The following is a 22039-nucleotide window of genomic DNA, read 5'->3' on the forward strand; positions in this document are numbered from 1 at the left end:
CGCTTTCAAATAACAAATAAACGGTGTACAGGAGGAAACCCTACAATTGCTTACTGTGTCAGAATCAAATGCATATAAAATGCATGTAGGATACACTGGGCCTTCAATTCAATGGTATTGAACCAACCTGGCTTGCAGACTGAAATCGCTGGCAGACGTTACACGCATAGCACGCGTCTGTAGTTAACGGGCTGAAGGCTACCTAAGTTTTAATTGGTGTAAACTTCACCCACAATTTCAACTTCCTGAAACTTTTTCCGCTCAAATACAGACACTGGCGTTATGCCGAGCTGTGATGCTGGACAAAAAAAGGACCCACAAATATGTTCTGTAGGCCATTAATTTACATTATTAGTGATCTGTGAAATATATTAGCAAAGAGCACACACGGGAATTCCGCGTACTGAAACAAGGTAAGAACGTAATAATGTAATCTGCAGACAGCAGTGTGCCTCACGTTGTATGTAAAGCGAAAGCAAATTTAATAGCCTGAAGGTTAACGTTGGATTTATTGAATTTTCTCCTGAGATACGTCCTCGGTTGTTTTAACTTCTCATTAAAAAAGTGTGATATTGGTAGGCTATTTAAATCAGGATCTTCATCTAATGCAATCGTTTCATTGCTTGCAGCAAGCACCCTACTGCAATGGGGATTCCCCGACGTAAGGACGCACACTTCTGAGCTTAAACAATGTTCACAGCACAAACATTGTTAAAAGTCTTCATGTCTACATGTGTCTGATAGTAAAACCGGAGTACAATTGTGGGCATTGTCACAATTCAAGTGCCGCTTTTCCTTTATTTACAATTAGAAGAAATGTGTGTAAGGGTTGCCCCTTGTTGACCGCTGTATCTACACTGCAGTAGCACAGGGGGATTTCTGAAAATCGGAAGAGCTTTAGGCATATTGTACAGTACGTTGAACGGTAGACTACCGCGTAAAATAATCGAGAAGCTTCACTTCTGTCGGTATTTGATGGATTCAAATTTTAATTGGTAATTCGATTTTACAGTTTGGCTCCACTTAATGTTTTGTGCTCCACATCTTGGGGGCTTGGGGGTGTTTGACCCCCCTGATTAAGGCTTGGACCCCCTTCAAAAGAGGTAAAAACAACAGGTCGGTGGGATCGATACATTTAGGATATTGTTCTTACCTGTAATCGTAAATATTAGGCTACTTAACGCCCTGGAGAAGTTGTTTTTTAATATTTTATTTACCACCCGATTGTCATTGTATAATTCGCACTCTGTCAAGTAAATGGGGCCCAAGCATTCCACCAACCTGTTATCTTGTCAGTCTGTCTAGATAGAATATAGAAAATGACCACAGAGGAAAGTGATTGCTGCGGCCCATGGGAACTCTCCCGGCAGAATTCCGGAGCGACAGGGTCCTGGGAATCTGACCTGGGTCCAATTCAGCACACTTTGAAATTTGTGAAGTACCTGGAGGAGCAGTATGTGTGCCCTGTCTGCAAGGGTGTAGTCTTCAACCCGCATCAGTCTGGCTGTGGTCACATCTTCTGCTTCCACTGCATTCAAGGGATACTGTAAGGTTCAGCATTTCATTAAATTAATACCTAATCAGGTGCTTGCTCTCAGCAAGGCACACTATTGTTAACTCATGTATACATCTTTCTATTTTTCTTACCATTATTATTTAAAATATATTGTACCCTCTGTAGTTACTCTGTAATTGCTGTTCAAGTAAGGCATATATGTCATTAGAGTTGTTGGTCAATATACTGAATGTTGGCTGAATTCTAGCACTGAACTAGGAATATACTGTTTTTCTTTTTTCTTTTTAGGGAGGGTTCTGGAATGAATCCAGTCTGCCCTTTGGATGGAGGTTTGATTAAATCTAATGAGGTGAGAAATTGAAAGTATTTAGCAATGTAAAAGGGTGGTCAGATATATTGGATAAAATGTTATTCAACATGTGATGGCTTTGTTTTTTATGTATTGCTGTCTGTATAGGTTTTCCAAGACAATTGCTGCAAAAGGGAAATATCAAATTTAGAAGTCTACTGCACAAACTCCCCTAACTGCTCTTGTAGAATTACATTATGTCGATTGCAAGTAAGTCCTCATATACTGGGATTTTTCCAGCTATATTTAAAATATATATTTAATTCTAAAGCATTCTTCTCATGCCAAATGGATACATGGCGAAGGCAGCCTAAAGAGTGACAATTTAAAAGTGAGCCAAAGTCACACTCTATATGACTTCCTCTCATACTTGTATTTCCCACAGGAACACCTCAAAGCTTGTCAGTACGAGTTGCTGCAATGTTCCAATACAGGTTGCTCTGAGGTCATGCAGCGGCAGGACCTCCAAGAACACCTTAGGATCAGCTGCACACATCGCATGGAATCTTGTCAACACTGCAAAAAGCCATACATGTTCTGTCAACTCAAGGTGAGAACTAGAGGATTGGGTAGAAAGCCTCAATGGAGGTATTGACATTATCAATAATCCATAAACTATGCTTTGTAGTAACAATGATTGTGGCAATTATCCATTCAATATCAATGATTGTTTCTGTGCATCTTTAAGTAGTTACAGCTGTGTTTAAAAGCAAGATACACATAATCCAATAGACTTGAATAGAAAATGTCCAGCCAGTCCAGCCGGCTTTTACATTTTGTAAAATACCTATGTAGACTCCAGTGCTATTCTGAAGAAAGTGGTCTCTTCTTACTTCTTCTACTAATAATTAAACAGGACCATGAGATGACCACGTGCCCGGAGGTAGAAATTGAGTGCCCCAACAAATGCTACCAGAAGATAAAAAGATGCAAGGTAAGTAATAGGCAATCGGACTATTAATCAGAAGGTTTCCGGCTCGATTCCCGGCCGTGCCAAATGACATTGTGTCCTTGGGCAAGGCACTTCACCCTACTTGCCTCGGGGGAATGTCCTGTACTTACTGTAAGTCGCTCTGGATAAGAGCGTCTGCTAAATGACAAAAAAATAAAATAATTACTGTACACATACAGTATCAAGAGTTACTGCCTCTGCCGCAAGATGTCTGTACTATCCAAGAATTCCAATATACCTGTTTTAAATGGCAAATGAACTTGAAACTTAACCTTGAGTAAAGCAGTATTCGACAAAAGTGAAGTGGCCAAAAAAAAACAGGTCCACTTAGAGCCAACCATGTACCTTATTTACCATTTTATAACATGTTATGTAGGACATACATAGGACATTGTTTTAGCAACTTTTGTTATCTCTCAACTGTTATTTTCTTTTTATCCTATTATCTAATCATTTGAATCTTATTTGTTTTATTTGAAAGGTCACAGAGCACATTGATGAGTGTCCAGAGGTGGAGACAGACTGTGTTTATGCGAAATTTGGCTGCTCAGTTCGGGTTGGTTGACATAAGATAAATTATTTATTGTAAATTGAAATAAGATTTTGTACATAAAAACGATGTGTTGGTCTTACAATAGTAGACCATCTTACAATAATAAGACCAACAAGGTGCAAAAACTGTGTTGAATGTCGATAAAACATAATTTGCCCGCATAGTCTGTGGGCAAATTACACTTTTTGTTGTTGTGCACATAACTTTTATGTTGCTTTGTGTGAGTTGCCTGTGTAATCAGTGTCATCGCAACACATTTCTTTTACTGTAATGGTTTTTGTTTTGTGTCTGATTGTTGTTCTAGGTTTTAAATCTTGAAAAGAATGCTGATTACTTTTTATTAGCACACAATGTCCAGTTTTCTGCATTAAAATAAATCTGCGACACAAGACATGCTAACTGACATTCAAAAATGTCATCCTTGTACTATATAACAATTGTTGTGACATTAGGGTATTCGAGATAAAAACAGAAAATGCCTCTTTGTGTGTGTGCAGGACAAGAGAGCTGAAGTTCGAGTCCATGAGGAAACAGCCCTTAATCACCATGTGCTTCTCGTTTTGGGAAGCAATACCAAATTAGAAAAACAAGTAAGATTCCAGTTTTAGTGCATGGGAAGGAATTTCAAGACCGACAGCACTAATTTACCAATCAACAAAGTAACCAAGATGTTTAGATACTATACAGCCGAGTAGGCCTATACCAATTGTAGCATTTATTTGAGGCACATTCAAGTTCTTGTTTTTATGTTGCATTGTGACAATACTACCTGTTAAAGAACCAATTTTACAGGATGAAATCCAGGATCTAACGTATTTTTCGGAAATACAGCCGCGGCTTGTACCCCGATTTTACAGTTTTCTTGAGGTTGTAGGCTACGGCTTATATTTCGAAGCGGCTTAGCCCGGTTTTAGAACAAAAAAGTGGCTTAGTCACAAATACCTCTACAGACCGTGCAGCTAATTTAATGCTCAACACTTGAACGGGGGCATTACTTGAAAGAGGAATTATTTACTGTGTCGTCTCAGTTAACTACACCATCAGGGCTTGGAAATACAGTGACTTGCTAAAGTAGGCCAATGGCTAGTAGAACATAACATTTCAACACAAATTCCAGTAAATCAAATAGCTACAAGACCCAGTGAAATGTTATAATAAGCTAGCAAACAAACGTTAGCTAGCATCGCTAACGACATTGGCTAATTGAACTTCGGTACGATATCCTCAGGATTTGCAAGCTAGCTAAACTTACTATACAATATATTAGGGTGACCAGATTTGAGTTTGTGAATGTCGCACTATCTGATCAAAATTACAGTTCTCTCTACAGTCAGAGCTCGCGCAAGAAGGTGGAATGTAAGGGAGATACCCTTTCCAAAACTTGTAAGGGCTTAATAGTTTGTGAAAGACCCAGAGAAACACAAATATCCGACGAGGCAAAATCCGGAACAAATTTGGAATCCCTGCCGGACGCATTTTTTCTCGAAAGGTCTCGAAAAGAGGACATGTCCGGGTAAAAGAGGACGTCTGGTCACCCTACTATATGTACTATATCTAAAATAATTTTGTAGACATAAAAATGGATTTTGCCACTAAATTTGTGATTTGGTTTCATTTCTGGACATCCTAGCTATCCACAACCGAAGTGTGTTACACAATGCTGTAAAATCGGCCATACTCGTGCATTGCTTGGTATACGATACTATACGATGAACTTTATTGTCCCGCTCAGGGAAATTTGTCTTGGTCTCTGTGGTGCGTCATAAATGCCTTGACAGTCACAATAACAACAAACAATACATCCTCAGCCAAACATTATCAACAGTTACATAACAGTATTGCACATATACCATAACATAACACATACATACACCTCATAATAATACATGCTAAAAGATCACCGTAATAAAGGCACTATAAATATTATTACATAGATTTCATCCTCAAGCAGCATTGAGAAATGTTATGGAAGTTGGAACAAATGAGTTCTTAAAACGGTTGAGTTTGCAGTAAGGGACTCTATATCGCCTCCCTGAGGGTAGGAGGTCATACTCTGAATGGAGAATGTGAGAAGGGTCCCTTGTTATTCTCTGGTCTTGACTAAGAACAGATTGTTCATAAATAGACTGCAAGGTCTGGTAGCTGCTTTTTCCAATGACCTTCATGGCCGTGTGCACCAGACGAGCGAGTTTAGTTTTCAGTTTTGCAGTGAGGTTGCCATACCAGGATGACATCCCATATCTGATTAAACTCTCCAGCACTGCCTGGTAAAATAAAACCATAATGCTTTTGTTCACCCCATATACCCTCAGTCTACGTAGGAAATACAATCTCTGCTGTAGACGGGAACACAAGATATCAACATGCACATGCCATTGGTATCATTGTTCCGTATCAAGTGCGGCATATATTCCAGTGCGGTTTATAGGCTACTCCGATTTACAAACACAAAGCTCCCATTTTGGTGGGGTGCAGTTTATAGAAAAAGCGTCTTATTTTCCCAAAAATACGGTATAAAGGATAATGACGGAACTAAGAAATGCTCTTAGAATGGACGTTTGAAAATCTGATAGTGTTTTCTATTGTTTCAGAAATGTAACCTCTCTAATTGATTGCCCAGCACCATGGATTTCATACATATTTGATCTCAAATTTGATTTCCTCTATCGGTATGACCTTTTCTCTCCATGCAAGATGGAAGTCGTCCAACAGGAGGTGCTGTTTAGGAACCAGGTGCTCCAGGAGAACAGCCAGATTGTCAGCAGTCTGGAGAAAGATGTTAGGCCTCTGGCCCAGCATGTTGGCAGGTTCGACCAGAACCTGACTGCAGTGCAGGTAAGGATCTAACCCATCACTTCCGCAATACAAAACCAAATGGTCTATTGATGCTATGTATGGACATTCATTTAGCAAGTTTGTGAGCTCAAAAACATCAACAACAAAAGCCCTCATGCAGTGGAAGAATGAACCTTCTTTCAAAAAACTTTTCCTTCAGAGATCTCTGAACGAGCAAAGGGACCACATCTCCAGTGTCAGACTCCAGCTTCAGGAGCTGTCCAGGATGTTCAGCCCTGGCATGGCCCAGGAGGGCCTGAGTTATCTGAAAACCTCTCTGGACTCACTGAAACAGCAGGTGTCTACCACCGAAGGCCTTAAAGACCACCTGGGTAAGTTGAGACAGTAGTCCTCTCGTTCACACACAATGGCATGGGGGTTTTGGGAGAAGAGGCCTAGTGTTTTTATGGCACCAAAAATAATATATCAACATGAATGATCCCAACAAGAATTAGCCATCTTATAGTCAGCAGCTAAACTCTGTCAAACATTTGCAAGAATGACAATTGGTGATTGATATACAGTAACAAGCAGATGGCAAGGTTGCAAATGGAAATGGCTACTGCTGGATGGCTTGTTTAACTAAAACATGACCATCATGACAAGAGTCTTAACCTTAAGATAAGTCTACAAATACCACTGTCTCTGCTCTCATACAGTGGCTCTGGAGGAGAACTACAAGCGTCATTCTCGCCTCCTGGACATTCACACAGCTCAGCTTGAACGCAATGAAGAACGCTTCAAGGAGCTCGAGTCCACCTCATACGACGGGAAACTCATCTGGAAGATCCGAGACTTCCGCAAAAAGAAGGAGTCCGGAGTCCAGGGCCTCCAACCATGCTTTTGTAGTGTGCCATTCCATACAGGCCGTTGTGGCTACAAAATGGCTGTCAAAGCCTACCTGAACGGGGATGGGGATGGTAAAGGCAGTCATTTGTCCCTCTACGTGGTCCTCATGCGGAGCGACTTTGACCCACTCCTTCAATGGCCCTTCCGACAGACCGTGTCCCTTTCGGTCTTGGACCAGAGTGGGGCCAACAACCACTACACCCTCAATTTACGGCCTGACCCAGCCTGTAACAGCTTCCAGCGTCCCAGCTCAGATGTCGCTGCCAACGTTGCCTCAGGCTTCCCGCGCTTTATCTCACACGCCCAGCTGGAGGCACCCAAAACCGCAGTCTACGTCAGAGAAGACACACTCTTTGTAAAGGTCAAAGTTGATACAACAGGTTTAGATGACTTGTAGATCTGTTCGGTCAGACCTACTTCATCTTGCTCAATTATGCTTTTTCTGGGGGCAAACTAACTGTGTGAAGAATCTTAAAAAGGGAATTACTGATGTGTATACATGTTTTTATTTAGTAATTTTGTGAACCTAGCTATTTATCCTGTCAGCCAGACTGAAGATTTTAAAGGAACATACATGTTATTTGACAGGATAACTCAGGGATTTGAATGTTAAAAAGTATTAAAAAAGTGAATTGAGTTTATAAAACTATTTTTTTCTTTCTCAAATGTAGTAAATGCTTCACTTCCTGCTACTCTTAATTTTCACTAGGAAATTCAGGAGGTGCACATCGAGCTCTCCGGGGCTCTCGGAGAGCTCGGAGAGGGCGTTCCACGTAGACGAAGGCGTTCCCAGGTGTCCGTTTTTTGGAAAACAGAGTACCCCAAATCGACCTTAAGGGAGGATACCTTCGTCCCGTCAATGCTTTAAAGATCACAAAACTGTGGTTTACTTGTTTTCTTAGTGATATGAAGCTTATGCTGCTGCTTTTGCAGTTGCTCCTCACAGGATGAATGTGTAACAGTTATGAGTCATTACCTTTTCCACTGGTCTGGTGACTTGTTCACTGGCTGCTCTAGCTTGAAAAACAATATTACTTTCTCCAAAGGTAATTTCAGCTGAAACAAGTCATATACATTAGTCAAGTGTATATGACTTGACATCAATAAAAAATTGCCAGTTTGTGGTGAACATGATTTTTAAGCAATGTTTTTCTTTAACAATAAAAATACAGATTTCGTAAAGTGGTTTCTATTATTTTGTCAAAACTCATAATCCAATTGAAAATATGCATTCCTATACACCTTCATACAGCTTTTAGTAGCAAAATCCTATCCAAATTCATAAATCTTTTTTTGAAATAAATATCACCTATTTGCCTGAGAGACTTATGACACTTCATGACATCGGTGCACTGCAACACTTCAATAATACAAGGTACAGTGTAGAAAAATCAGATGGTTTCCATTTTTAAATACCAGTCTTTAAATATCACACCAGTTTTCATAGATATCTGAATGGAAATGATGTCCCTTCAGTCAAGTTTGCCAAGTCTATCCTTAAGTAGAGTAGTGAGCAGATCCTCACCTCAGAATATTAGTTCTCTCTCTTTAATCTAGTGGCTGAGGACAGAGAAGAACATCCTATCTCTGATAATTAATTTAAATAATCTATAATCGTGTGAACAGCTGTTATTATACTGCCACTGAACATAGCAATAAGAATACACGTTCATTTTCATACACACTCACAGGTGTGACTAAAAGTTGAAGGGCCATATTTATACCCAAAGCCATCATCAAAATCTAGTTTGTAGATGAGCTCTTGTGGTCCACCCCTTTCACTGGCACTTGTGCCCGCCCTGCTCCTTAGCATGCACTTCACCTTGGAAGTGTATATTGTTTGTTGTGTTTTCAGCGCACCTAAATTGTATTGAATTAATTGCATGTGATATTGAGGTTATAATCATACACATTGTATGTCCCTTTTTAAGTTTAACATGAATTTTGGGGACTATCATTAGGAATGTGTATAACTTTTAGAGGATTACCTCAGTGTCTCCAGTTTACAGTGAAGATCTCCCAGTCCAGCAGAGAGCAGCCTAACTCCATAATCATGCCATTGTTTAAAGGTCCCATGGCATTATGTTTTTGGATGCTTTTATATAGGCCTTAGTGGTCCCCTAATACTGTATCTGAAGTCTCTTTCCCAAAATTCAGCCTTGATGCAGAATTACAGCCACTACGAGCAGTCCCACAATGAGCTTTCCTTAGGGCGTGCCATTTCTGTCTGTAGCTTTAAATGCTATGAGGAGGAGAGAGGCGGGGCTAACTGCCATGCTTCGGTAGTTTGCCAGCCATGATGTCTCTCGAGGAAAAACCAATATCGCGTAGCTAATTATCTCATTGGCGGGCCAAATTCTCTGGGTGGGCAAACCAGAGAAAGGGGAGGTAACCTTTCCTCTTATGACGACAAGGGGAAAGGTTCCAGATTGGACCGTTTGAGCTTTCATTTTCTCAAAGGCGGAGAAGAATACCCAAGGCTTGGTTTATACTTAAGGAACCAAAGGCAGGTTAGGGGAACTCATATTAATGTTAAATAACCTCATAAAGTGAAATGTTCATGCCATGGGACCTTTAAAGCTCAGGTCCAACTCTTTTAGGCTTGGCAAGGAGTTGGAACTGAGTCCTGAGGCCAGTCTTCCAGCATTTCTCAGCAAGATGACTGCATTTAGAACTGCAAAAAGCCACAAATTATAACTATAGTGCTATTTTGTAAGTTACAAGCGTCTACTAAACCAAATAAATAAAAAATACGTTTTAACTACTTACACAAGGTTTTACAGTCTGCAAAGAGGGATTTGCAAAACAAGACAAAGTCTTTCTCTTCCAGTCCCCTGGATTGTTTGAAATCAGGTCCAACTTTCTCAAGTGTGAGGGATTCAACATTATAGTAGAACCCAGTGAGGCACAACCATCCTCCGTGATGTTACATCATGACCAGCTGTAGAGAGAATAGTCTGTCATTTTATCAGGACAATACACACTACTCAGTACATTACATATGAGTAGAAATATTGAGAGTAAAACCAACTATTTCTAGGGGGTTTATTCAGCTGTGATCACACACACTGTCAACTCTGTGATTCCAAACATGGAAGACGGCTGCGATGGAGGCAGTCAAGTTTATCAAGTATATCTTCAAGTATATAGTCTGTATATGCAAAACTTGTGTGAATGTACCTCATTACAGTTAAACCAAGCTCCCTTAAGTGAGATCATGGATTTAATGAGAGCTCTAGCCAGGCAGGACAATTTTAATCTCGCCAAAAAAACGAACTACAACCTTTTTCCAGGACACCACATTTTCCAGCCTATAGATGAAGGGGGCTATTTAAGTTTGATGGATGCTGAACAGAAAGTGGATGAACAAATGCAAATCTTACATTTGGACTGTGCCACGATATTTTATCGTAAACATAACATTGACCATTTGTGCGCTCCTTTAATATGGTTACAGATTTAATCTGCTTCAATGACCATTGTGGCACATATAAATCAAATAACACACTGCCACACAATTACAATGACATTATCACACTGGCTAAAGCACACACTTAAGCACATACATTTAATTTCTTACCTTCTCTAGTTAACAGAGGAGATTACTGAGTGGTGTATTGATGCTCAGGTCCTGCCCTATCAAACTACAGGTGTTTTGAGTGTAGAGTTGAGGCCAGAGGCTCGCAATACATCTCAGTGAGGTCACAATCAGTCCTTCTGGGACAATATAGGCTACTCACTAATGAAATCTACATCACTCAATAACAGACATCAACCCAAGCACATACATGCACGCAACAGTTACACTCTGTGCAGGTATTGAGTTGAAATATAGGTATCTACCAAATTTTTTATTGCAAATATGAAGCAAATACTCACAGAGCTGTTCTGGAAGCCTCGACCACAGGCAGCACTCAAAGATCCTTATCTGATTCAGAGTATTTCCTCAAGTCAAATGCATCAAGTCCTTGTTTCTTCCCAATCATTTTCTGGATGAACTTGACTGTTTCCTGATTGGTTTCTGGGACATCTGAAACCCCTGCTTCAGCAGACCTGCAAGAAGAGTTGAATTGTTCCTCTGTGGACAACCCCAGAAGGAAGCAAAGGAACAAATCATTCTCGGCTCTGTAAAGCTGTATCCACTGCACTCTTATATAAAAAGACAATAGGGAATGATTCTGGCTAGATGTTTACATCATTGGAAAGTAAATTTTTTCTTGTCATTATAGGTCAAGAACACATAGAATACGGTGAGGTACTCTAAACAGTCTGTTGAAAAAGCAGATGAAAACTGCCTAGTACACTGAGGCGTCTTCCGCATCAATACCACATTCTGTCAGGTGTTCCTTGTAGAAAAAAAAGGTTAGGGAAGCGGGCTAGTAATCTGAAGGTTGCCAGTTCGATTCCCGTCTGTGCCACATGACGTTGTGTCCTTGGGCAAGGCACTTCACCCTACTTGCCTCGGGGGAATGTCCCTGTACTTACTGTAAGTCGCTCTGGATAAGAGCGTCTGCTAAATGACTAAATGTAAATGTATATAATATACTGAGAAGCAATTCATGGAATTTGCTTTACAGCATCTTTAATGATTTGTCATTGTAAGGGTGGGTGTCAATCTGCCCCCACCTCTCATATGCTAAAGTCTGGAATTTCTGGACGGACTGTACTTGATGGCTCTCACACCCCATTGTGTTTATTTACTGTAGCCTTACTAGTCATATGTTGATAAGTAAGGGTCAATAAGTGGTCTGATTGGTTGTCCTTGTGTATAAAGGGAAATGTGAAGCATTGTTCTGTGGATTCTTGAACTCCTGAGACTTTCTCCTCAGTTCTCCCTTGTACTCCTACTCCTTGCTCACTTCTTGCTTTCTCTCTGATTTAAAATTATCATGGTAGAGTAGGTAAGATTTAAAGCCTTCATTTTGTAACATGTTTGCCTTCTAATTGATTTCATTCATTTGCAATGTTATTAAATGCGTATTTCATTTTAACCTTACTTTGACCATTCTTGCTCTGATTTAACCCATAGAGTCAATAACTATAATTCTATTTGTATTGGCATTATTTGGTTCATGCCAATACACTGTTCAGTTTCCCATCTTCCTTTAAACCATAGGGGTTGTTTGGCCAATATTTAACCCCCTACATCGGGTTTTTGATTTGATTTGTCCACAGATGTCGGATTGATTTAATACTGTCAAACCTTTAGATGTATTGGTTGCTATTAAGATGTGAAGTTTATTTAGGCAAATTTGACAAAAATAGCTTCTCAACAACATTGCCCACACCATCTTTAAGTTTTTATTTTTATTATTATTTTCATTTTGGTTTCATTTTGAGTGGCCACCATCATAATGTACAATCCATTTTTCTCAGTGCTACTGTATGGTGTACATTACCAAAGTCTTCCTGTTTTTGTGCAAACCCACCCACTCACAGTGCTAATTTACATTGAGTTATAAAAAGATTTGACATTGTAATGGCCAGGCAATATGACACCGGCGACTGCCACCCCACTTTGTAGAGATGAACGGGTCAGGTGGGAGTTGGACAGTGAACTCCGGATGACGAGACTCCACGGCTATTCTTAGCTCTTTTGTTTAGTGTTGAGAGAAAAACCTGAAGCTGTTGAACTCTCACCAACGCCTCACAGGGCCCCACGACAGATCCCACAAGCCACCAAAACGTTTGACTCGGAAAGATGTGGAAAATCAAACGTAAGTACTAGCTGTTTTAAGGCATGAATGCTGTCTCAATGTTAACATGAAAGTATGATATAACTTCTCTGGACAACTTAACAATTGGACAAAAATCTAACAGTGTATTTCTATTTTAATTTTTTTTTGTTTAAACTGTAATCATTGAATTAATAATGAAACATGACAGTAGTACTGAGCATCCCTGATGTTAAACCTCTCATTACAGCCCCCATCGTATTCCCTCAGGAAGCTAAATACAGGCCGGTTCTCGAGGTAATGCTTTTAAGACAATATGATTTTATGATCACATCTAACACAGTAGTGCATGTATACTGCCTTAAAGGGATTCATAGTCTGTTCCGATTGAGCAGAGCGACAGCAGGGAACTAAGCTATGTGGATTGAACCAATGCAGCCTTGGGATTCTTTGTGTGTTTTCAAACAGCTGTGCCAACAACCAGGCAAAGAGTCGTCATGTGGCCAACAATAAACTCTATATTCATTTGAGTCAATCAGTAAAGTGAATTACATTTCATACATGCAACATTTTCTAGGTTTTGAAACTTTATTTTGTTCATCTAAGTTTGATTTGCTGTGCACCCGATAGACACAATCATGTTCCTAATTCCTACACTGCATCTTGAGTATGGGCAAAAACTAGCCTGCAAAAATGGTATAATCAATATAGCTGCTCTGCAAAGCATGGCTTCTATATTGTAGGAAGGTAGAGCTGTAAGGTTGACTTTCAAATATAAATGTTTACACTTGGAAGATGATGCCAAGTATACTGTCAGATCATTTTCCAAATATGAACAAAAAATCATTTAGGACACAAGCATAACATATTTCCTATTTGATGGCTTCCTGCGCGACCAGAGCCTGGTCCCCACAGATCCCATGTCCCTTTTCAACCTGAAGAGGGGCTCCCCCGAAGAGGAGTTCCCCTACCTAAGGGGGAACCATACGTTCATGGGACGTTTCCTGACATTAAAGATGTATGCCCGCCAGTACCACCGTGCCACTCAGAGCGGGGTCATCTTTGATGATATCATACGGCCAGGCCTTGAAGAGCCAGGTGATGTAATCTGTAGAAAACACTTTGTTGCTAAATTCCTGTGGAGTCAGGGAGCTAGAGCGGGGTGAGGGTCCCAGTGGAGATAGTATCCATTTCCAATCCAAGAGTGAATTATGAGTCCTATGTGAAGTTTATTTCAAACATAGTGGAATGTATAACTATACCATATTTCAGGTAGTAATGATACTGAGCTAAATTTAAAGTCAACTATTTAGGCTATCCTTTAAAGACAGCCATAGCATTTAAATGTAACTTTCTTTTCATATTTGGACTTGAATTTTAGGATTTGACTTTTATTTTTTGGAGGGTAGTTGACACACAGATAGGCAAATATTTCAAGTCAGTCTAGATGGCGAGTTGTGAAAAGAGAAAGGCACTTTGTTTTAAAGCGGGTGGAAACTGGGGACACTTCTGTTACATCCGCATTGCTGCAGTTCTCTTCCAGATCCTATTGAGAACCTGGTGGGACACCAGCATACACACAGAGATCTTGGTTCCAGGACTTTAGGTTAAAGCCAGTTATTGGATTGGTTTAGTGATTCAGCAGAACGAGTCCTACAGTAGGCTACATTGTGTGAATACACACATGGGCTCACCACGGCTGCGAATGAGCCTCCTGTGGTTGGATGAATTTCAGAAACTAAATCCACACTCAGCTATTCTCAGTAGCATCATAAAAACAGGTGATAACAATGGCTGCTTGTTGGAACTAATTCCAAAATACACCCAGACACAACTGTAATCTACTGTGATTATCACAACTGCCCTATCATTTTCTTTGTCCACAAACACTTAAGGCAGAGGACTAAGTGTTATGTCATGTTTGTTATTACATTTATTGACAGTTTTTGTGTGTGTTTTTTTGTCCCACAGATGACATAACAGGTCCTAAATCGGTTGGATGTCTGGCTGGGGACGCACAGTCCTACATTCTCTTCTGTGACTTTTTTGACCGCATCATTGAAGCCTACCACGACCACAAGATGAGCAAGTCACAGGAGAGTGACTTCAATCACGACAATTTAAAGGTAGACTGGTCAGTCTTACATCTCCAGCAGAGAATCTGCAATTCTTCACATCTCTACTGCATTAATATAACATGATGTAAACATGCTTTATAAACATTGCAAGAGTGTGCACTAGATATTTATTATTCACTGAATATCATCAAATAACGACCTAAAAGTTTCCAATTGTACCATCTCACCCAAGTCACTTGACCATCCTTATTTCATTGCTCACTTGTGACAATAACCTTACAGCAGTACAAACAGCAGATACATTTGTATTTGTATTTAGGGAGGTGATGATTTTGATGGAGACTACGCTATAAGCTGCGAGGTGTCTGTGGCACGCTGTGTGGACGACTTTTGCTTCCCTACACACTGCAGTCGTGGAGAACGTAGAAAGCTCCTCACACTGGCAAAAAAAGGTACTGCATAATCTCGTGCCAATAACCTTTGCTTAGGACAGTAGTTCTCAACCATAGTCCTCAGGGACCCCCTCTGCCCTGCAGGTTTTAGATGTCGACCATTAATTTGAATCAGGTCTGTTTGATCAGGGAAACATAAAACATGCAGGACAGGGGGTCCCTGAAGACCAGGGTTGAGAACCACTGGCTTAGGCAAAAGGTAAAACCATTGTAATATAGGAACTATGGGAGTGTCTGTCAATGACAGATAACTTGCAAAAAAAAAATGTGTTGATTGATTTATGTAGATTTAATCTAATTAAACATGTCTTGTATCATTTAGTCAACTTTTCTTCCTCCAGCTTTAGAACAACTATCAGAAGAGTTCCCAGGGAAGCTGTATTCAATGGAGAAACTGACAGAGGATCAAGAGGAAATGGGACTGATTGTAGACGCCCCCTCTTCCTCCCAGTTCAGGACTGGTGTGGCCCGTGACTGGCCAGACTCTAGAGCCGTCTGGTCAGTTGAGTGTTCTGGACCTAAATCTAATAGTCATATGTTGTTTTTGCTATTACAACAAATAACTGTATTTACATTCATTCAGACACTCTCAAAAACTGGTACAGGTGCATTTTTCTAGCTTTCAACTGTGATTATTTACCAATCCCTTTTTAACATTACATACTGTATAGGCATACATACATATACACATCAACTTAACTACCCCAAATGTCCAAATTGACTCTAAAACAGATATTCTACTGGTATATGCACTCAGGATTATAATATTAGTTAGGGTTTGGAGGAATTAATAAGACCCCAAACAATGAATCCCATACTCACCAAACTCTACTAAAAGTTAGATAACCTTTGTAACCATAGTGATTTCAGAATATTTTGCTGACACCATACCGGCAATAGTCAACCATTCCTTTATTAGATACACATTGATTTGTATGCATTCCGCTTTCTATTTACTTTTCCGTTTCACCTGAGAGCTGTCAATGAATTGTCCAAATGATGGCATTGTATTTACACAGGGTCAGTAAAGACTGTAGTCTGGGGATATGGATTAACATGGAAGAGCACATCAAGTTAGTGACCATGCGGAGTGATGCCAACATTGCAGACGCATTCAAATGCATTTGCATCAACATCCTCAAGGTTGGTACCCTGAGTGGTTAGTAGCCGCTCTCTCAACCATAGAGCGAATGGTTCTGGAACTAGAGAAAGTATAAGCATTATCTCCAAACTTCAAAGTAGTTTGGAGATAATGCTGTGACGCGGGCCTGTAAGATGTGTCCTGGGCTGTGACTTCCCTTGGTTCTCCAGCTTGAAGCGTTGTACAAGAAGCTGAGGCACCCATTCATCTGGAAACAGCACCTGGGCTGGGTGGTCAGCTCCCCGGCTGATGTGGGGACTGGGCTGAGAGCCAGCGTCCGTGTGCGGCTACCCCACCTCTTCACGCACAACCGTCTACAGGATGTCCTCAAGAGACTGCGCCTCCGTATGGAGAACACAGGTAATGCAGCCATACAGGCACATACTGTAACCAATATCTGGTATGGAAATCGTGCAGATTTGTCCTTGTTCAGAATGACTGATGAATGAGGTAATGGTTGGGCCGTTTTCCTAATAGAAAGGGTTTTGTTTGTATTCAATGATCGAGTCCTTTTTTCATTCATATATTTCTAGATTAACTTTGACACATTGTCAGTGGCATTTCCTAGGGTCACTCAAGCAACCAACCTCCCTATTTGTAGCTAAAGGTCGAACTGACATTTGAGTTGCATTATGCTAGGCTTTTCAACCGAGGTGAAGTTAGTTTCATATTCGACATTCGACATTCGTCTCACATTCAGAAGACGCTTCTTTGCAGTCGAGTTAGGGTCCGGGTGAAAATTACCCATACAATTTTGAAAAATGATGACTTTTATAATGATTTTATGACTATAAAACCTCAAACAAACCGCAGAGTATTCCAACAATGTCTGGTATACTTCAACAGCCTTTAATTTTTATTAATAATGTTTTTAAAAGAATGATAGAAAATCGCTAATCTCTGAAAATAGCATGAAATCTTCACTAATCTCAATATCTTTTTCAAATTTGTGTCAATAAATCTCAAATATACACCAGATTATTCTAATAATGTCTGGCCTACTTCCACTCCCTTTACTTTTTCAATAAAACTTTTTTTTAAATGATAGAAAATCGCTAATCTCTGAAAAAAGCATGAAATCCTTGATAATCTCAATATCTTTTTCAAATTTGTGTCAAAAAATCTCAAATATACACCAGATTATTCTAATAATGTCTGTCCTACTTCTACAGCCTTTACTTTTTCAATAAAACTTTTTAAAAAATGATAGAAAATTGCTAATCTCTGAAAATAGCATGAAATCCTTGCTAATCTCAATATCTTTTTCAAACTTGTGTCAAAAAATCTCAAATATACACCATATTATTCTAATAATGTCTGGCCTACTTCCACACCCTTTAATTTTTCAATAATGTTTTTAAAAAATGATAGAAAATCGCTAATCTCTGAAAATAGCATGAAATCGTTGCTAATCTCAATATATTTTTCAAATTTGTGTCAAAAAATCTCAAATATACACCAGATTATTCTAATAATGTCTGGCCTACTTCCACCCCTTTACTTTTTCAATAAAACTTTTTAAAAAATGATCAAAAATTGCTAATCTCTGAAAATAGCATGAAATCCTTGCTAATCTCAATATCTTTTTCAAACTTGTTTCAAAAAATCTCAAATACACACCATATTATTCTACTAATGTCTGGCCTACTTCCACAACCTTTACTTTTCCAATAAAGTTTTGAATAAAATTCCAATTAATCGCTAATCTCTGAAAATAGCATGAAATCCTCGCTAATCTCAATATATTTTTCAAACTTGTTTAAAAAATCTCAAATACACACCAGATTATTATAATAATGTCTGGCCTACTTCCACACCCTTTAATTTTTCAATAATGTTTTTAAAAAATGATAGAAAATTGCTAATCTCTGAAAATAGCATGAAATCCTCGCTAATCTCTATCTTTTTCAAACTTGTGTCAAAAAATCTCCAATATACACCATATTATTATAATAATGTCTGGCCTACTTCCACAACCTTTAATTTTTCAATAATGTTTTTAAAAAATGATAGAAAATCGCTAATCTCTGAAAATAGCATGAAATCGTTGCTAATCTCAGAATCTTTTTCAAATTTGTGTCAAAAAATCTCAAATATACACCAGATTATTCTAATAATGTCTGGCCTACTTCCACACCCTTTACTTTTTCAATAAAGTTTTGAATAAAATTCCAATTAATCGCTAATCTCTGAAAATAGCATGAAATCCTCGCTAATCTCAATATATTTTTCAAATTTGTTTCAAAAATCTCAAATACACACCAGATTATTATAATAATGTCTGGCCTACTTCCACACCCTTTAATTTTTCAATAATGTTTTTAAAAAATGATAGAAAATTGCTAATCTCTGAAAATAGCATGACATCCTTGCTAATCTCAATATATTTTTCAAACTTGTTTCAAAAAATCTCAAATACACACCAGATGATTCTAATAATGTCTGGCCTACTTCCACACCCTTTAAGTTTTCAATAATGTTTTAAAAAAATGATAGAAAATCGCTAATCTCTGAAAATAGCATGAAATCCTTGCTAATCTCAATATCTTTTTCAAACTTGTTTCAAAAAATCTCAAATACACACCATATTATTCTACTAATGTCTGGCCTACTTCCACAACCTTTACTTTTCCAATAAAGTTTTGAATAAAATTCCAATTAATCGCTAATCTCTGAAAATAGCATGAAATCCTCGCTAATCTCAATATATTTTTCAAACTTGTTTAAAAAATCTCAAATACACACCAGATTATTATAATAATGTCTGGCCTACTTCCACACCCTTTAATTTTTCAATAATGTTTTTAAAAAATGATAGAAAATTGCTAATCTCTGAAAATAGCATGAAATCCTCGCTAATCTCTATCTTTTTCAAACTTGTGTCAAAAAATCTCCAATATAAACCATATTATTATAATAATGTCTGGCCTACTTCCACACCCTTTAATTTTTCAATAATGTTTTTAAAAAATGATAGAAAATCGCTAATCTCTGAAAATAGCATGAAATCGTTGCTAATCTCAGAATCTTTTTCAAATTTGTGTCAAAAAATCTCAAATATACACCAGATTATTCTAATAATGTCTGGCCTACTTCCACACCCTTTAAGTTTTCAATAATGTTTTAAAAAAATGATAGAAAATCGCTAATCTCTGAAAATAGCATGAAATCCTTGCTAATCTCAATATCTTTTTCAAACTCTTTTCTAAAAATCTCAAATATACACCATATTATTCTAATAATGTCTGGCCTACTTCCACACCCTTTACTTTTTAAATTATGTTTTTAAAAGAATGATAGAAAATCGCTAATCTCTGAAAATAGCATGAAATCGTTGCTAATCTCAATATCTTTTTCAAATTTGTGCCAAAAAATCTCAAATATACACCAGATTATTCTAATAATGTCTGGCCTACTTCCACACCCTTTACTTTTTCAATAAAACTTTTTAAAAAATGATCAAAAATTGCTAATCTCTGAAAATAGCATGAAATCCTTGCTAATCTCAATATCTTTTTCAAACTTGTTTCAAAAAATCTCAAATACACACCATATTATTCTACTAATGTCTGGCCTACTTCCACAACCTTTACTTTTCCAATAAAGTTTTGAATAAAATTCCAATTAATCGCTAATCTCTGAAAATAGCATGAAATCCTCGCTAATCTCAATATATTTTTCAAACTTGTTTAAAAAATCTCAAATACACACCAGATTATTATAATAATGTCTGGCCTACTTCCACACCCTTTAATTTTTCAATAATGTTTTAAAAAAATGATAGAAAATTGCTAATCTCTGAAAATAGCATGAAATCCTCGCTAATCTCTATCTTTTTCAAACTTGTGTCAAAAAATCTCCAATATACACCATATTATTATAATAATGTCTGGCCTACTTCCACACCCTTTAATTTTTCAATAATGTTTTTAAAAAATGATAGAAAATCGCTAATCTCTGAAAATAGCATGAAATCGTTGCTAATCTCAGAATCTTTTTCAAATTTGTGTCAAAAAATCTCAAATATACACCAGATTATTCTAATAATGTCTGGCCTACTTCCACACCCTTTACTTTTTCAATAAAGTTTTGAATAAAATTCCAATTAATCGCTAATCTCTGAAAATAACATGAAATCCTCGCTAATCTCAATATATTTTTCAAATTTGTTTCAAAAATCTCAAATACACACCAGATTATTATAATAATGTCTGGCCTACTTCCACACCCTTTAATTTTTCAATAATGTTTTTAAAAAATGATAGAAAATTGCTAATCTCTGAAAATAGCATGACATCCTTGCTAATCTCAATATATTTTTCAAACTTGTTTCAAAAAATCTCAAATACACACCAGATGATTCTAATAATGTCTGGCCTACTTCCACACCCTTTAAGTTTTCAATAATGTTTTAAAAAAATGATAGAAAATCGCTAATCTCTGAAAATAGCATGAAATCCTTGCTAATCTCAATATCTTTTTCAAACTCTTTTCTAAAAATCTCAAATATACACCATATTATTCTAATAATGTCTGGCCTACTTCCACACCCTTTACTTTTTAAATTATGTTTTTAAAAGAATGATAGAAAATCGCTAATCTCTGAAAATAGCATGAAATCGTTGCTAATCTCAATATCTTTTTCAAATTTGTGCCAAAAAATCTCAAATATACACCAGATTATTCTAATAATGTCTGGCCTACTTCCACACCCTTTACTTTTTCAATAAAACTTTTTTTTAAATGATCGAAAATTGCTAATCTCTGAAAATAGCATGAAATCCTTGCTAATCTCAATATATTTTTCAAACTTGTTTCAAAACATCTCAAATACACACCAGATTATTCTAATATTGTCTGGACTAATTCCACAACCTTTACTTTTCCAATAAAGTTTTGAATAAAATTCCAATTAATCGCTAATCTCTGAAAATAGCATGAAATCCTCGCTAATCTCAATATCATTTGAACTCTCTGTGGGTCATGTCCAAGCACTCTGCATGATACCACCTCATGCATTCAGAGCATGCAATCTATATAATGTCAAGTAGAAGAGTATTAATGAGAGTAGCATTTGTTGTTCATTCAGACGTCAAAGGATTATTCCAAAAACTATTCACTGAATAAAAACTGTGTTTAAGACATAGCAAAACTGTTCATTACTATGGGATTAACATCATCCAATTTCAAAAGACTAGTTATACTTTCTAATTACAAGCTATGCAAGGGACTATGCAATTTGTAATACTGTAGTCTGACCTTCATGCCAGAGGGAGAAATGTTGCCATTATCACTGTATGTTTAGCCTGGTCTTTATTGTTTTTAAAGTATGTAGAGACTCTCTAATCATCTGGTTGCTTTGTAGTTACACATTTCTAGACTAAACTGATAGTCATCCAGTTCCAGTGGAGACATACATTTAGTCATTTAGCATACGCTCTTATCCAGAGCGATTTACAGTGAGTACAGGGCCATTCCCCCGAGGCAAGTAGGGTGAAGTGCCTTGCCCAAGGACACAACGTCATTTGGCACAGCCAGGAATCGAACCAGCAACATTCTGATTACTAGCCCGATTCCCTAACCGCTCAGCCACTTGACTCCCTTGACAATTTCTTCCACACTCTTCTTTCATTGGCTCC

General features: G+C 37.9%; 2 protein-coding genes across 2 annotated transcripts in view; both read left to right on the forward strand.

Annotated features, from left to right (window-relative positions):
- Positions 1 to 161: 161 nt before the first annotated feature.
- On the forward strand, positions 162 to 8214 carry traf5 (Tnf receptor-associated factor 5). The gene is made up of 11 exons (XM_062448598.1): positions 162 to 413; positions 1297 to 1546; positions 1805 to 1865; positions 1974 to 2075; positions 2251 to 2415; positions 2722 to 2799; positions 3299 to 3373; positions 3868 to 3960; positions 6065 to 6205; positions 6366 to 6537; positions 6865 to 8214. Exons 2-11 carry the CDS (start codon positions 1320 to 1322, stop codon positions 7449 to 7451), a joined length of 1701 nt encoding a protein of 566 aa, XP_062304582.1. The 5' UTR covers positions 162 to 413; positions 1297 to 1319; the 3' UTR covers positions 7452 to 8214.
- A 4387-nt stretch (positions 8215 to 12601) lies between these two features.
- zgc:172076 overlaps positions 12602 to 22039 on the forward strand; it is a 31219-nt gene continuing 21781 nt past the window's right edge. The window contains exons 1-8 of the mRNA XM_062448599.1: positions 12602 to 12771; positions 12980 to 13026; positions 13629 to 13827; positions 14701 to 14855; positions 15127 to 15259; positions 15601 to 15757; positions 16279 to 16402; positions 16571 to 16760. Coding sequence (XP_062304583.1) covers positions 12756 to 12771; positions 12980 to 13026; positions 13629 to 13827; positions 14701 to 14855; positions 15127 to 15259; positions 15601 to 15757; positions 16279 to 16402; positions 16571 to 16760 — 1021 coding nt within the window. The 5' untranslated portion in view covers positions 12602 to 12755. The remainder of the gene's footprint in view (positions 12772 to 12979; positions 13027 to 13628; positions 13828 to 14700; positions 14856 to 15126; positions 15260 to 15600; positions 15758 to 16278; positions 16403 to 16570; positions 16761 to 22039) is intronic.

The sequence above is a fragment of the Osmerus eperlanus genome, chromosome 22 (assembly GCF_963692335.1).
Source record: "Osmerus eperlanus chromosome 22, fOsmEpe2.1, whole genome shotgun sequence".
NCBI classification, from domain to species: Eukaryota; Metazoa; Chordata; class Actinopteri; order Osmeriformes; family Osmeridae; genus Osmerus; species Osmerus eperlanus.